Here is a 15727-nt window from a genome sequence, read left to right as displayed (position 1 = left end):
CTTTTCGTGGGATGTTCCACTTAGTGACATGGTTACATCAATAACGAAGGATGCGTCTCCATAACCCACAAATGAACCCGACATTTCCTTTTAGGATTGATGTTGAGGGAGCGTGATGGCCTGGTGGATAGTGCTTCGGACTGTCACGCTGGGACCAGGGTTCGGGTACCGGTTGCGCTGTGGCCCTTGAGCGTCATTGTGGTCAGTGTAGTCAATGGCGCTCCAGAATAGGGGCAAGACAACGTGAGTCCCGTTTACTGAAGAAGAAGAGGCCTGCAGCCCCAATCGAAGGACGGTTTCAGCCTGCAGATTGTGCTGATTGTGAATCCGGTTACCGTCTTTTGAAACAGATCTCATTTTCCATTGCTGAATATGTGTGGCCCAGCACACTCTGAGATCCAGTCCAGCACGAATTCTGGTGTATCCCAAAGCGGCTTGTCCGGTCCGACCTGTTCCAAGGATCCATCCTCAATCTGCGAATTGGTCCAGTCGGTGAAGTGCTCTATGACCGTCAAAAGCATCGCGTTAAGGATCACAGACCATCCCCTCCGGAACACCTGCTGTGGCGATCGGAATCCTGGCTGCAGTAAAGGACTGATGATTTAATTCAAATCATTCCGAAAAGGATGTTAGCTGGCCATAGAATGCGGTGGACGGCTAGTTTCAAAACGCCGTCTATTACTCCACCGCAGATGCCAGAATCAAGAGTCCAGATGATGTGGGGAGCTGACTTACCGCTCTGCCACCCAGCGCCGTGCCCATGGTCCCCTGAGGGAAGCATAGGCCCACCAGCCTTATCGGCACTGCCTCCCGACACTCGCTCACGGGGTGCCGGCTGGGCTCCATATTCAACGAGCCCGCCCGTGGGCGTATCGGCCCGTATACGGAGGGATAGAGAGCGCGGGGCGCTTATCGCGTCGGCATGGGACGGGGACCGTCAACAGCGCCGAAGAAACGACCGGGATATATTGACAGCGGTGCTCACGTAGCGCCATTCGCGGAAGAGTGCCAGCGGCGGCCGGACGACGCTCGGCTTCTCAGCGGCACTAGAGGGGCACTGTGGGGCTGCGGTATGGGCGAGGTGCGGGAGCTGTACGCGAGGTTTGACCCAGTTAGCTATCACAGGACGTACTACGCAGAGGTGGACGCGGAGATGCAGTTCTTCCTTGAGCAGCTCCATGTCATATTCGCTGAAGGTGAGTGAAACGAGCGCCCGTCCCACTGCCTGCGTTGATTAAAGTTTATGTACATAATCGAAATAGAAATATGTGCGATCCGTAAGAAGCACAGCGATTGAGCGGTCAGATAAAACGCCCGAGGAATGGCAGGAAAGAAACACGCCAATATAAAAAACGGTACCTAGAAGCACCAGAGATGAATATTGCGGGCACTGTCACACGCGCAGCGTCACCTTGCGGGCACTGTCACACGCGCAGCGTCACCTGGTGGCGCCACGACGCTGTGCACCGCTGCTCGCGCCGTTTACTACATTACCCCTCCCCACCCCCAGACACGTCAGTGGTTCACAGCACGTGTTCAAAACGCCTGGGGGTGCTCACGTCATGGCCGGAACGAGTGCGCGGGCAGTGGTGCACAGGGGAGCAGGGGAATCTGCACCAGTAGCAGGGGAATCGACACCAAGAAGACGTGTCGTGAGGAAATCTCTCCCGCGCAAAATACGACAAGCAAAAGAAACAACTGCATGTCACTGTCAGCGGTGTGTGAAGCATACTGTCGGCTGGTGACATCGCCACGCGCGAGGCGCCGTGCACTGCCTGACAATACGTGCTAGATGAGGAGCAGATGCACCGTGCACTGTCTGACAATACGCGCTAGATGAGGAGCAGATGCACCGTGCACTGCCTGACAATACGCGCTAGATGAGGAGCAGATGCGCCGTGCACTGCCTGACAATACGCGCTAGATGAGGAGCAGATGCGCCGTGCACTGCCTGACAATACGCGCCAGATGAGGAGCAGATGCGCCGTGCACTGCCTGACAATACGCGCTAGATGAGGAACAGATGCACCGTGCACTGCCTGACAATACGCGCTAGAAGAGGAGCAGATGCGCCGTGCACTGCCTGACAATACGCGCTAGATGAGGAGCAGATGCACCGTGCACTGCCTGACAATACGCGCTAGATGAGGAGCAGATGCGCCGTGCACTGCCTGACAATACGTGCTAGATGAGGAGCAGATGTGCCGTGCACTGCCTGCCTATACGCGCTAGATGAGGAGCAGATGCGCCGTGCACTGTCTGACAATACGCGCTAGATGAGGAGCAGATGCACCGTGCACTGTCTGACAATACGCGCTAGATGAGGAGCAGATGCACCGTGCAGTGGCTGCCAATACGCGCTAGATGAGGAGCAGATGCGCCGTGCACTGCCTGACAATACGCGCTAGATGAGAAGCAGATGTGCCGTGCACTGCCTGCCATTACGCGCTAGATGGGGAGCAGATGCGCCGTGCACTGCCTGACAATACATGCTAGATGAGGAGTAGGTGCGCCGTGCACTTGACAATAGGCGCTAGATGAGGAGCAGATGCCGTTTGGCCGCTGGATTCCTCCGCTGATGACTTGGCGCTGTTGGCACCCGCAGGCCTGCCTGGCTGTGTCGGGAGGCACGTGCTCGAGGTGGGCTGCGGCCCCACCATCACGGCCGTCCTGTCCGCGTCCCGCTGGAGCGAGCACATCACCATGGCCGACTTCGTTCCGGCAAACAGGTGCGCGCGGAGGCCACTGTGGATTATCGTCGCGTGGAAGCTGTTTCAGTCATGTGAATTGCTGTTTCCTTTTAAGTCGCGGTCAGGGACGGCGCAGCAGGGGGATGGGCAAGAAGATGATGTTGCCCTCTTCCTGGGTGGATGTTGGACCTAGTTTCCATGTATTCATGTTAAATTCAAGCCAGGCCTGTTGGCGAAAAATTCCTTTGGCATCGTTCAATATGATGCGGCAACGTAGTTTTAGGCTAAGTTATTTAGTGCAGTGATTTTGTAGACAAAACAAGATTGAAATTAGATTGGGTGGTGCTTGATGGTGCTTCCGTGGCACTCTGGTAGTAATTCAGTAGGACGTTCGCGGTATTTCGAAGGACATTTACTGTGCTTTTCTGGTCCTCTCATAGTACACTTGTGGTATCTGCGTGGTGCACCTTGGTGGTACTTTCATGGTACGTCCTTAGCACTTTTGTGGCATTGTGGCATTAGCACGTTCGTACAAGGTACTTCAGTAGTCCTTTCGTAGTTTGTGTGGCATTGATTTAGGTGCTTATATGATGTCTCATTAGATTACGCTCCATGAGAGCTCCGATTACGTACCCTGAGGCCAGTTTTATTGAAAAATACCGTCAGCGGAGGAAATTTTTCTCAGATTTTCCTGCTCCGAGTTTTCCAAAGCTCGGGGCAAAAAATTACCCTCCACGAAAGTCCTCCGTCGTCGGCAGTGATTTTCCTCCATCGAACTGTATAACCAAAATGTGCGGCGAGAAGCGCAAGGATATACCGTCCAGAAATTCCAATCAGCGAGACCTGAAACCACTCTGACATCCAGAGACATACTCTACTGAGATAATATGCCAACAGCAATCCTAAGGATGCGGACCAAGCCCCGGGAACCGAAGACCAAAACAAAGCCAACGCTCTCGGTACAGTACATATATTTCTTTTAGCGCAGCGCTCCTCATACACGAGTCCGGATAATGCAATTCACACTTATTAGAAGGCAACACATCGTGCTGACAATGCCAGCTGAGCTGCAACACTTCAGTCCGATGACTATGACTCATGCATTGTCGTGAGATGCCGCCATCATGTCGTGCGGACGGATTGTAGTAGCTCCCTCTTAAAGTAGTACACCTCTTGTATAATTCAAATGGGCGAGACCTAAACACCGCTCTGACATCCAAAGACATATTCTGCCGAGATAATATGCCAACAGCAATGCCAAGGAAATAAGCCAAGCCCGGGAAAGCGAAGACCGAAGGAAATACCACGCTTTCAGTACGGTACATATACGTTAATTGTCGCGGGGCACTTGAAGGACCAGTCCTTATAGTGTGATTCACACTAGCTAGAAGTAGACACATCGTGCAGACAATGTCGGTTGAGCTACAAGACTTTGGTTCAATGAACAAGACTCATGCATTGCCGTGAGATGTCACCATCATGTTGGGCGGACGGACCGTAAAAGCACTATCTTAAAGTAGTGTGCCTCTTGCATTATTTCAGTTGGCAAGACCTGGAAACGGCTCTGGCATCCAAGAACATTCTCTACCGAGATATTTCGATCGTGTGTGAGGTGCGCTGCGCCTACAAACATGCATGTACCGTACCGAAAATGTTGGACTCGCTTCGGTCTTCGGTTTTCGGAGGTTCGTCCGTGGCCTTAGGATTGCTGTTGGCACATTATCTCGGTAGAGTATGTCTTTGGATGTCAGAGCGGTGTTTGGGTCTCGCCAATTGGAATTATACAAGAGGCGTATTACTTTAAGAGGGTGCTGCTACCGTCCGTCCACGCATGATGGCAACATCTCACGGCAATGCGTGAGTCTTACTCACTGAACCAAAGTGTTGTAGCTCAACCGGCATTGTCAGCACTGTGTGTTTATTTCTAGTAAGTATGAATCGCATTATAGGTACTCTTGTTTAAGGTGCCCCGCACCAATATACATATATGTACTGTACCGAAAACGTTGCCATTGCTTCGTTCTTCGCTTCCCGGGGCTTGACTTCTTTCCTTGGGGTTTCTGTCGGCATATTATCTCGCTACGATATGTCTCTGGATGTCAGAGTGGTTTTCAGGTCTCGCCAATCAAACTGATGCAAGAGGTGCACTTCTTTAAGAGGGTGCTTCTACAGTTCTTCCGCGCGACCTGATGGTAGCATGCCACGACAATGCATGAGGCTTATTCATCGGACGGAAGTCTTACAGCTCAACCGACGTTGTAAGCACGATGTGCCTATTTCCCATAAGTGTGAATCGCATTATGCGGACTCCTGTATGATGCACACTGCGCTAATAGACGCATATTTACCGTACCGAAAACGCTGGCTTTGCTTCTGTCTTCGGTTCCCGAGGCTTGGTCCGTATCCTTATGATTGTCATTGGCAAAGCATCTCGGTAGAGTATGTCTCTGGATGTCAGAGTGGTTTTCAGATCTCGCCAATCGAACTCATGCAAGAGGTGCACTACTTTAAGAGGGTGCTGCTACAGTCTGTCCGCACATGATGGCGGCATCTCACGACAATGCATGACTCATAGTCATTGGACCGAGGTGTTGCAGCTCAACCGACATTGTCAGCACGATGTGTTTAACTCTAATATGTGTAAATCGCATTGTCCGGACTCGTGTATGATGTGCACTGCGCTTAATAGACGTATATGTGCCGTACCGAAAAGCTGGCCTTGCTTCAGTCTTCGGTTCCCGCGGCATCTTCGGTTCCCGGGGCATGGTCCGTTTCCTTAGGATTGCTATTGGCATATTAGCTCAGCAGAGTATGTCTCTGGACGTCAGAGCGATTTCATGTCTCGCTTATTGAGATTATACAAGAGGTGCACTACTTTAAGAGCGTGCTGCTACAGTCCCTCCGCACGACATGATGGCAGCATCTCACGGCAATGGAGTAGTCATATTAATTGAACTGAAATGTCCTAGCTTAAGCGACATTGTCAGCAAAATGTGTTTAGTTCTAATAAGTGTGAATTGTATTACCCGGACCCGTGTATGAGATGCACTGCGCTAATAGACGTATGTACCGTACCATACCGTACCGAAAACGTTGGCTTTGCTTCGGTGTTCGGTTTCCGGGGCTTGGTCCGTTTTGATAAGGTTGCTGGAAGTGTTTCCCTTCAGCCGGCATTGTTGGCTCTCCGCCTGTGTTGTCCATCTGAAAATATCAATTCAAGTTTCACAACTGGAAATCATTTATGAGGTGCAAGAAATGCAATAATAAGGTGAGGGTGTGGGCGCCTTTCTGGTCTGCGCGCGATGGGCCGTAATTATCAGATATTTGATAAAAATGATCAGAATTATGATATGTACGAACGTCAAGCGCACCAACAGAGAATTTGAGACACGAAGGTGAAGAACTGGGGTACTTCTCTTGGTTGCTGGTATGTCCGTGATTTGGTGATTATATTGCCCTTTTAGTACATGTTATAAATCGTCTGCTGTGCGTGTTAAAAATCAGGTTACTGGTTTGTTGCCAAAATTATAATATTGTCAGATGTTAATTTCTTGAAGATGATAGGCAATCTTGGAAGCATTGTAAGTAGCAATGGTCGAAACGACGGAGGGAATAATGCTAACTGCCTCTTCATTATATTTGGTGCTAGAGACTTGTGTTGTATGATTTCAAAGTTGGGCAATTCTGCTAACGCGAGCTGATTATGCCCGTTTCACACTGCGCATAAAACGCTCGCGGTGGATATTTTTCTTCTAAAAAAGATGAAGTATTTGAAGAATACCGATTTCTCTGCCACCAAGGTAAGTTGGTTCTGGGGAGATCAGGGGAGGATGAAGGGATTCCCAGGTGTATTCCTTGGTAGGTAGGTACCGTGTAGGCATGCGCCAAGCGGTGAAATATTTGTAAGCGGGGCTGCAAGCGATGTCATTAAACCAGGAGATGAATCGGGCAAGGTGGGGGGGGGGGGGGGGGGGGGGGGGGAGCAGATGCCATCGGATTTCAGTCAATGGTAGTAAATAGGTGCCTTACCGCATGGTACCATAATTCAAACGCCATTTCCCGCAATTTGGCGTGCAATATTTCACCAATAAGATAATAACTGGGCAATGTATTCAAAGTATACATGCCGTTGTTTTCATTGAATTACGTGTTGTATGCTTGCGGTTGAGTATTCACTTCTAGCCAGCAAACTGAATGGGGGGGGGGGGGGATGACCACTCCCTAACCTCCCCTAGACGTGGGCTGACCCTCTCAAACGAAGTTTTCTGCGGTGCTCCAAGTACGTTGTTCAGGCAGCTCAGATTCCTCAACACAACTTCATGCAAAGGTGGACAGAACAGCGACCAATGCCCAAGCGCGTACCCATGCGGTACTATTTTATTCAGATGCGACATGTATCTCAGCAAAGGATTTTACCAATGAGTTACTTACCACACTTGCTTTATCTCATCTCTTTACTCATCATAGCCATTAATGTATTTGTTTTTTTACGCGACTCGGAATGCTTCATGCCTTTTTTAACAAGTCAAAAAACGCAAAAGTTTCACCGAGCTATATCTTCCTGTATACCTTCGACCACTGCGTACTGCTTGGGTAGAAAGTTGTTCTGAATATAGATGTTAAAATGTTATTGCGGAACAAAAATGCAAATTGCACACAACAGACACTTGTTGCACCTAATTGGTAACAACAAAAGCTGTTTGTCGGTCTCAATGAGCATAATCGATCATCGTAAAAATAAAAGATGTTCGTTTGCGGTACGATATCATCTGGCAATTTTTACAGGCAACAGCCGATTTTGAGTCTAAAAAAGCCGTCGACGGTGAAATTTACGTCGGCTGTCAGGACCGTTTATAAAACTTGGTAAGCGGATGACATTTTTTGGGTGGAGCTACTTTTTTGGCAAGGAGCGACATAATATTTTTCTAAAACTGGCCTCTGAGCACTAATTATTATCTAAGGTTATTTTAAGACTTCGCGGTGGCAAACACCATTCACGATAATTTTCAGAACGTTCTAAGCAATTGTCCCAGATTATTTGCCGGCCGAATACCAAAGGGAAGAGCTTCTACCTTCTCTAATGATCGTCAGTTAGTCGTCATATGTTGAAAAGGTTATTAGTTCTCCTTATATTTCCGAGTTCGTTGAGTCACGTGTGTTCGGGTCATGTTCAGGTCACGCTGTCAAACAACGATGTCTGTACTGAATGCAGCACCCGCTGAGGCACCCACCTGGCTATAATCGTGCGCTTCGATCAATGTCGCGAACGAAAAGAATGCTATTCACAGTTCCATTTCGCTCATAATCACCCTGCGCAACTTACAGGGAAGCCGTATCGGCTTGGCTGACCGAAGCTGAAGGACACCTGGATTGGACCCCTCATCTACGTCATGTAGCCGCGCTGGAGGGGGGCGGGCTGACCCCCGGCGAGCTGGCGAAGCGCGTCAGGGTCAAGGTCGAACATGTCCAGCCAGCCGACGTACTCAGCGACCAGCCTCTCGGGGAGACCGCGTCGAACAGGTGATCAGGGACCACCTTCGGGCGCCCCCCATTCGAACAGTGTTCAGCGACAGCCTCTCGGGAGACCCCATAGATCTATTATATATATATATGATATATAATATATGATGATATGTGGGGAATATATGAGAGTAAGATATATAGTAGATAGTTGTAGGTATATATGATTATATATAGATAGATATGTATATATATATATAGATAAGAATTATATACAAATATATATATATAAGGGAAGTATATAGATAGACATCGCCTCTCTCTCTCTCTCTCCTGCTTCCGCTCTCCTCTCTTCTCATCTCTCTCGCTCTCCTCTCTCTCCTCTCTCTCTTCTCTCTCTCCGCTTCTCTTCTTCTCTTCTCTCTCTCTTCTCTGTCTTCTCTCTCTCTCCTCTCTCTCCCCTCTCTCCTCTCTTCTCTCTCTCTCTCTCTCTATACTTGTGTTTGAGTGCATAAAACATCTTGTATGCCATGTCGTGTATATCATGTACCGACCGTGCATAGCCTTTTGCAATATCTGGTTAGTGAACGAAAAAATGATGCAACTGCACTTCGGATGCAGTGGAATGTGTCACTGTGTTCGGCACCCCTGGTTTGATTCAGCGGTAGCAGCAGGTTGCAACTCGTCCCGAGACTCGAGAATGGCTGCGAGAATGGCTATACTTGTGTTTGAGTGCATAAAACATCTTGTATGCCATGCCGTGTATATCATGTACCGACCGTGCATAGCCTTTTGCAATATCTGGTTAGTGAACGAAAAAATGATGCAACTGCACTTCGGATGCAGTGGAATGTGTCACTGTGTTCGGCACCCCTGGTTTGATTCAGCGGTAGCAGCAGGTTGCAACTCGTCCCGAGACTCGAGAATGGCTGCGAGAACTCGCCATTGCTGACGTCTGTGCTGTTAGGTATTCCGGTGTGGTTTTCAGACTGGAAATCCCTTGGTCCTCAGCGATACTGAATCGTTTGTGTGGAGAGGCGGATTTGAAGAGACGCGGAATCAGGTTTGCTGGGGCGAGTTGTCCGCGTGTTTAACAAAGGTAAAATGGAGGTATCAGGCTGTTCCAATACGTGAACACCATCACAAGTATATCAGGCTTGATTGAAACCTTATTATCGACACAGGTCATGCCGACCATGCCAGAGGAATAGGCTTGCACGATGTCGGCTGAGGGTTCCTCTCGGGTGATCTCCAGCTGTTTTCGCAGGTATGACGTGGTGGTGAGCAGCCTGTGCCTAGAATTCGCCTCCTCTGACCTGGACCAGTACCGTCGGGCGGTGCTCGCTGTATCGACGCTGGTTAAGCCCGGGGGGTACCTGATCATGCAGGTGGGTACCCGTTTCAGGTCGGCACCGCGGATTAGCACACATGGCCTCGTGCTGCGGTGCTGGTCAGCGATAAATGGCATGCACCATCGGGCCTAGTGTATGCAGGGACATCGTTGCATCCCACAGGCAGCCCACAGAATCATGGTATGTCAGCAAAGGAGGCGCCATGCCGCATCAACTAATCACATATTACGCAAAACATCTTCAAAAACGCTGGCAACATCATGAATGATGCAGGTGGCAGTACATGACCTAAGCTGCTGCGTCTTACTTTGCATAAAGATCGTTTTGCGATCTGGCCGTCTTACCTCCTATGGTGCTCAACGTCTCACTAGGTAGCTTAACACGCGCTCGAGTAAGGGGTCAAATTGACCGCCTCCGAATATCTTTTCGCAATGGTTTCCGAACCACGCGGCGTAGCCGCGCTAAATTTTGCATAGCCGTAGACAACTGAATGGCACATCGTGCGATGCCACTAATTTAGATGTTTCTGGTAAGGTCACTGATCTACGACAGATCAAAATCAGGCCATGGATTCAGCAAAGTCAATTTCTAGGGAGTCGCTCAATCTAATGAAGCAACGGAGTGTTAGATGATGCCATACATCTCTGAGACACTTTCTTAGACAACACGATAATTGAATTAACAAATTCCGTTGGCCTATGGTCAGGTATGAAGGTCAGACCAAGGTCAAAATCAACCTGTTTTATCATTCTAGTGCTTGCTGTATGGTGTACTTTCTGGTGCTCATCTCAAATGTAGTGACAACAACACCGCATTTAACATCTCCCACGGACGTCTAAGAGGTACGAATAGGGCATTGACCTCAAATGACCCAGGTCAGCATTTTGTTTTAGCGATCACTCTCCCCAGCGTAATCTTTGTCTCTTTGTCAACTGTAAAAATCAAAGCAGTCTTGCATGATTTTGGTAACCATGACCTTTGAAATGTCAGATAAGGTGACTGACCCTAAATGAGAATGTGACTTTTTGCTTCTCAGGCATCTAGGTTTTCTAGACATCAGGTTTTGGAGACACTTTGGAGACCAACTTGGAGTTTGACCTTGTTTGACCTTGTTTGAGATGAAGGTCGTTTGGCATGAAGATCATGATCGAAGAACCTCAAAATTGAGATAGGTGCGTTCACGTACAGGTCAATACACTTTGCTTATTTGGTGTTTCTAGCTCTCTTAGCTCCTGAGAGGTCGGCGGGTCGAATAGCCCCCACCCTCACCCGAGCAAAGTGTATCCAACTGGCCACCCGGACACGTGTTACGTAACAATGGCTGCTTAACTGGCAAAACACAAGGCTGATAACGTCTCAGAAGTTAGAGAAATTAAGTAAGAAGAGTTGTGTAGGTTTGCTTCTTCCAGAAGCACAACACAGTTAAAATTCGGTGAGGCGGTTTCCAGCCTAGAACAAATTTTGCACCGCAGAAATTCGGTCATAACTGCGATCTATGGCACTTCCGCAATTCACGCACCGCCTGGCCCATGTCAAAGGGGGTGTTTCGCATGGGATTTTTAATGGAAATATCCATCTTCAAGATCACTCAATGCTGTTCACACCCCAGCCCTTTTAAAGACCTAGACCCCTCTAGTTTGTGAGGTACACGCCCGCAATGATGTGCATACTGTTTTGGGGAGACTAATTCAATTCACCCAGCTACCCATGACACCATAGTAACGTCATTCAAATCTTGACATTCTGTTGGCCATGCGACGATTAATGCCAAGAAAAATATACTTGTCGAGCCGTCCATATTTGACGCTCGTGATCACGATTTCTAGACATTACGGCCGCCCACTGGCTTTCAATCATTGTTTTGAAAGATACGATGACGTCATCAAACAATGACGTATTGGGGAGCGCACTTGCTCAACGGGGAAGCTGTGTTGTCTAGAACAGTATTTTCCACTAACAGCACTCCATTAGTCATAAGTGAGCTTATTGCATCATATATGATGCTTGCTTTCATATATCTTGCTACATATCTATATCTATCTATCTATCTATCTATCTATCTATATATATATATATATATATATATATATATATATATATATATATATTCATATCTTGACATCTCTTGCTATATCTCTCTATATATCTTGCTTTGAGTGCGAAACATTTTCTTAGAGGCCAAAACTTGACGGAATTTTCACATCGCAAAACAACAAGTTTTGGCAAAAAAAAACTAACGGATCAGAAGGTTATGGCATAGACATCAGATGAGTGGGAGGGGAATGACGCAGCTTTTCGTATGTTTAGGTGAAGAACAGAATGTTCCGATACGCCCCATGTATTTAGCCGCAGACACTGCATCGCTGTTGTGCGAGCCTGTCTCGCGCTCGCTTCGCAACGTTCGCCGTGTTGCATGTGTTGCAGGGCGCTCTGGGGAACACATTCTACCAGCTGGATGACGTACGGTTCCCATCTGTTTCCCTGACTCCCGGAGCCGTTTTGGAGGCGCTCACCGCCGCTGACTGCTCACCTGTCCGCCTGCACGAGATACCGCGTCTCTGCCCACCCTCCAAGATGGCCGACCATACCGGCTGCTTTTTCGTGGCTGCCAGAAAAATGCAGAAGTGCGATCAATGATGGAAAGTGCTGGGTTATGCAATGTCTCGTTTTATGAGAAAGATCAAAGAACTACTTGATTGTAAAACGTCCAGTACCGAGCAGCACAATACGTTTACACAAAAGTGCATGTTCTGTCAACCCGTCCGCAGCGTTTCGCACGTGTCCAACCGTTGTTTTGTTGACAGCGTTCCCACGTTAAACAGGTATCAGATGTGTTCAGTCACAGCCAGGTGACGTCATTCCCCCTCCAGAACCTGGCCAAAGGCGCTGCCAGTCATGCTGTCAAAACACGCGCTCGGGTGAAGTGGCAGGGGGTCAATTTGGCCACTTAAGGTTTTTCCAGATGAATTTACGTGGCGCAACCGCCGAAGGTTTGCATAGCTGTTGCCAATTGAATAGCAGATATTTTGGTGCACAAATGTGTGTACCTTGTAGGGTCGCCGACATCTGTCAGGTGAAGGTCAGGTCATAACTGTCAGCAGAGGCAATCCCTGGGTAATCGTTCAGTCTGATGCGACAACGGAGTGTTAGGCGAAGCCATGCATCTCTAAGATGGTTTCAAAGATAACAAGCCATTTGAATGAAGGGTTACGACTAACTGCATTAACCGTGCTAACATATGAACGTCAGACCGAGGTCAAAATTAAGCGGCTTTTTCACTGAACACCTGGAGTTATGGAGTAGTCTTTGGTGTTAATTTCGAGTCTCATGATTACAGGAATGTCAATAGGCATCGTAGTTGGACTTTTTAAATGTCAAAGGAGATCAGTGACCTAAAACGACCCCGATCAGCCTGTTGTTTTTAGGTACCATGCCGCCTAACGTAATCTTTGATGTTTGTCTCAATTCAAGCATCAAAATAACCCAGTGCATTTTTGGCCACCGTGACATTTTAAAATTTAAATAAGGTTACTCATCTGAAATGAGCACCAGTGACCTTTGGAATAGAGCAGGTATGTAGGGTAAGGGCGGTTGCATGTGCAATGTCGGGAGGCACATGGGACACCAGTCTGGAGTTTTTCAATGTTCTTGGTTGACCTGAATGCCAGAGCCTGAGGATCTAAAATATTTTCACAACTATTTCCTATTGATTTTTACCTACTCTGTGAATTTGGGATTTCTAGCTCTTTTTATTTTAGGGATCTCAGGAGTCAAACTGACCCTCGCCCACACCCGAGCGCGTCGCATCAGAACAGCCAACCGTGCGCAAGTATACCGCGTTGTTTGTACATTTTAATTATTGTGTGATCAAACCTGTCCGATCTGATTGTCAACGCCAGTTTTCTCGAAAGCCTTCTCGATAATTCATAGTTTTCACTTGAAGCAGCCGCTCTTTCATGAAAAACACTATTGGACTTTGATCACCACTCTAAATGTATACGTTCCATCTGCCTTTTCCCAACGTATGTGTTCTAAATGTTTGCGATGCAAGAGTTTGTCAATGCTTGTTCAATAAATTCTACGAAAACTAGAAATACCATCTTTAGAGAAAAAATATGCAAACATGGGGCTAATATCCCGCGAATTCCCTGAAACCTTCTATTGCAGTCCTGATATCTCCCCTATCGTGTTTCGGACAATGGCTCTTTTCGAAGCACTTTTGGCTTTGGGAAGCGGGGCATCACACGCACTTGTTCACAGTTCAACCAAAATGCCATTCCATAACTGCCCCCCTCCGCCCCCCCCCCCCCCCCCCCCGTTGTGCCAACTACGAACGCTGACTGGTATTGACGTTATTCATACCAGTAAAAGCGGCACTCTCAAGCCCGCAGACTCGCAGTGTTCGGGTTAAAACAGCTCATGAGTGGCATATTTAGTCCATGACAGCTGCCAACGTCCCTCGACATGTTTTGTCGTCGTCATGACGACGGTAGCCGCGGCAGCTTCAGTTGTCGCGGACTCGGGCTGCACTCTAGGACTTTCAAGAAAGGGAGAAGCGTGGTGCTGTGAAAGAAAGCTGACAGCTTACTTCGGATTCGAATGCAATTAGAATTAGTCGCATTACATCTTGCAGGTGTCGCAGTGTCGCCATCCAGAGATTAGCCCAACTGGTCCTGAGGTCTCACTAGAGTGAGTGTTTGAAACATGCCCCAAAGGTGGAACACTCCCTTAACCTACGTCGCTGCGTCAAGAAAAAACACTGTATGACAGCCACATCGCGTCTAGACTGTCCCGTTGTGACAGTCGCATTACGTGTAGAAAGCCACCGTGACAGCCACTGTGACAGCCAGTTCAGCAGAGGCCTTCGTGAAGCACTCCATCCCCATGAAACCTTCCCAGTGCGCGGAGAGGGTGTCCTTTGCCCAATCCATCCGCTATCCATGTGGCTGTACCTACTCGCCGCTGATTTTAAATCAGTTACGCCACTTGTTAGCTACCATCCTGCATTTGACAGCATGTCACTACTCAATTGCGGAGAAGCTTCAGGAAATTTTAACCCAAACTTACTACTTTGCCTCGATTTCAAAAGACGCGTAAATGGAGCTACTTGTGTTGTTTTTTTAACGAAGAAGGCAGGGGACCGAAGGGAAAGTTGCCCCTTACTTTGCCGGTAAGCAGAGGAAAGAGTATGTTTCTACCTAAACGCAGTTTTGGAGGTCTTGTTTCTCACAGGGTTTGTAGCTTATGCAAATTACTAAAACTCAGATCAAGGAGCCCCACAGCAAACTAGGGGCTCAACATCGGGTTCAAAGATTTCTATTTTGAAGAATATTTTCATTAAGAGGCCTTTTTCTGGACCATGAGACCGCCTTTATGAATCACGTGCCCACGCCCTTGATCAAGGTGGCCCAATCTTGTGTTCGCGAAGCCCTCAGCTGGCTCGGGAGGACACCTTAATAAACTAGGAGGCCCACGAAACCAAAATAAAAGGCAAGCAAAACAAACCCACAACTAGAAAGCCCAGTTGTAATATAAGAATACCTGTTAAGAGCTAGGAGGAAGCCGGTACCTACTAGGAGGCTCCTTATGAACTAGGATACCGAGATACCAGATAGGGGGCCCCCTTTAGAACTAGGAGACCCCCGGTTTGAACTAGGATGCTCCGTTATAAACTAGGAAGTCCTATGTTTGAACTAGACTGCCCATTATGAAGTAGGAGGAGCCTGCTATAAACCAGGAGACCCCGTTGTGAACAAGGTGCCCGGTTATGAGTCAGAAGGTCCCCGCTATGAACTAGGACGCTTTATCATGAAATAGGAGGCCTCTGTTGCAAACTAAGATGTTTCTGGTACTGACTATGAGGCTCCCTTTATGTGCTCGGAGAACCCGTTATCAGGTAGAGTGTCCTGTTAATAATTAGGAGATGCCCGTTATAAGCTAGGAGGCTTCCTTACGGACCAGGAAGCCTCCTTATGAACTATGAGGGCCTTTTGTTAAATTAGGAGGCACCCTTCGTGCATCAAGAGTCTCCTTTTCAGAAACGGAAGACCTCTTTCATGTATGAGCAGCCCCGTAGCCAGACCAAGGCCCAGGGGATGCACGAGTGAACCAACAGAAAGTTGGGCACTCTGTGGGCACGATTCATTTCCCCGGTCTGGTGTATGACGATGCCATTAAAGCACACCTAGTGCTGCTTTGAACGAATTTTTAGCACCTCAGGCAAGC

At 48.2% G+C, this 15727-nt stretch overlaps 1 protein-coding gene across 1 annotated transcript; it reads left to right on the top strand.

Annotated features, from left to right (window-relative positions):
• The first annotated feature begins 1026 nt into the window (after positions 1-1026).
• LOC119090506 (phenylethanolamine N-methyltransferase) lies at positions 1027-13573 on the top strand. Its single transcript, XM_037213323.1, has 5 exons — positions 1027-1196; positions 2606-2729; positions 8016-8210; positions 9418-9538; positions 11927-13573. Exons 1-5 carry the CDS (start codon positions 1073-1075, stop codon positions 12137-12139), a joined length of 777 nt encoding a protein of 258 aa, XP_037069218.1. The 5' UTR covers positions 1027-1072; the 3' UTR covers positions 12140-13573.
• The last annotated feature ends 2154 nt before the right edge of the window (positions 13574-15727 follow it).

The sequence above is a fragment of the Pollicipes pollicipes genome, unplaced genomic scaffold, assembly GCF_011947565.3.
Source record: "Pollicipes pollicipes isolate AB1234 unplaced genomic scaffold, Ppol_2.1 Scaffold_3087;HRSCAF=3621_pilon_pilon_pilon, whole genome shotgun sequence".
Taxonomy (NCBI): Eukaryota; Metazoa; Arthropoda; class Thecostraca; order Pollicipedomorpha; family Pollicipedidae; genus Pollicipes; species Pollicipes pollicipes.
This window is presented reverse-complemented; position numbering and strand designations above follow the sequence as displayed.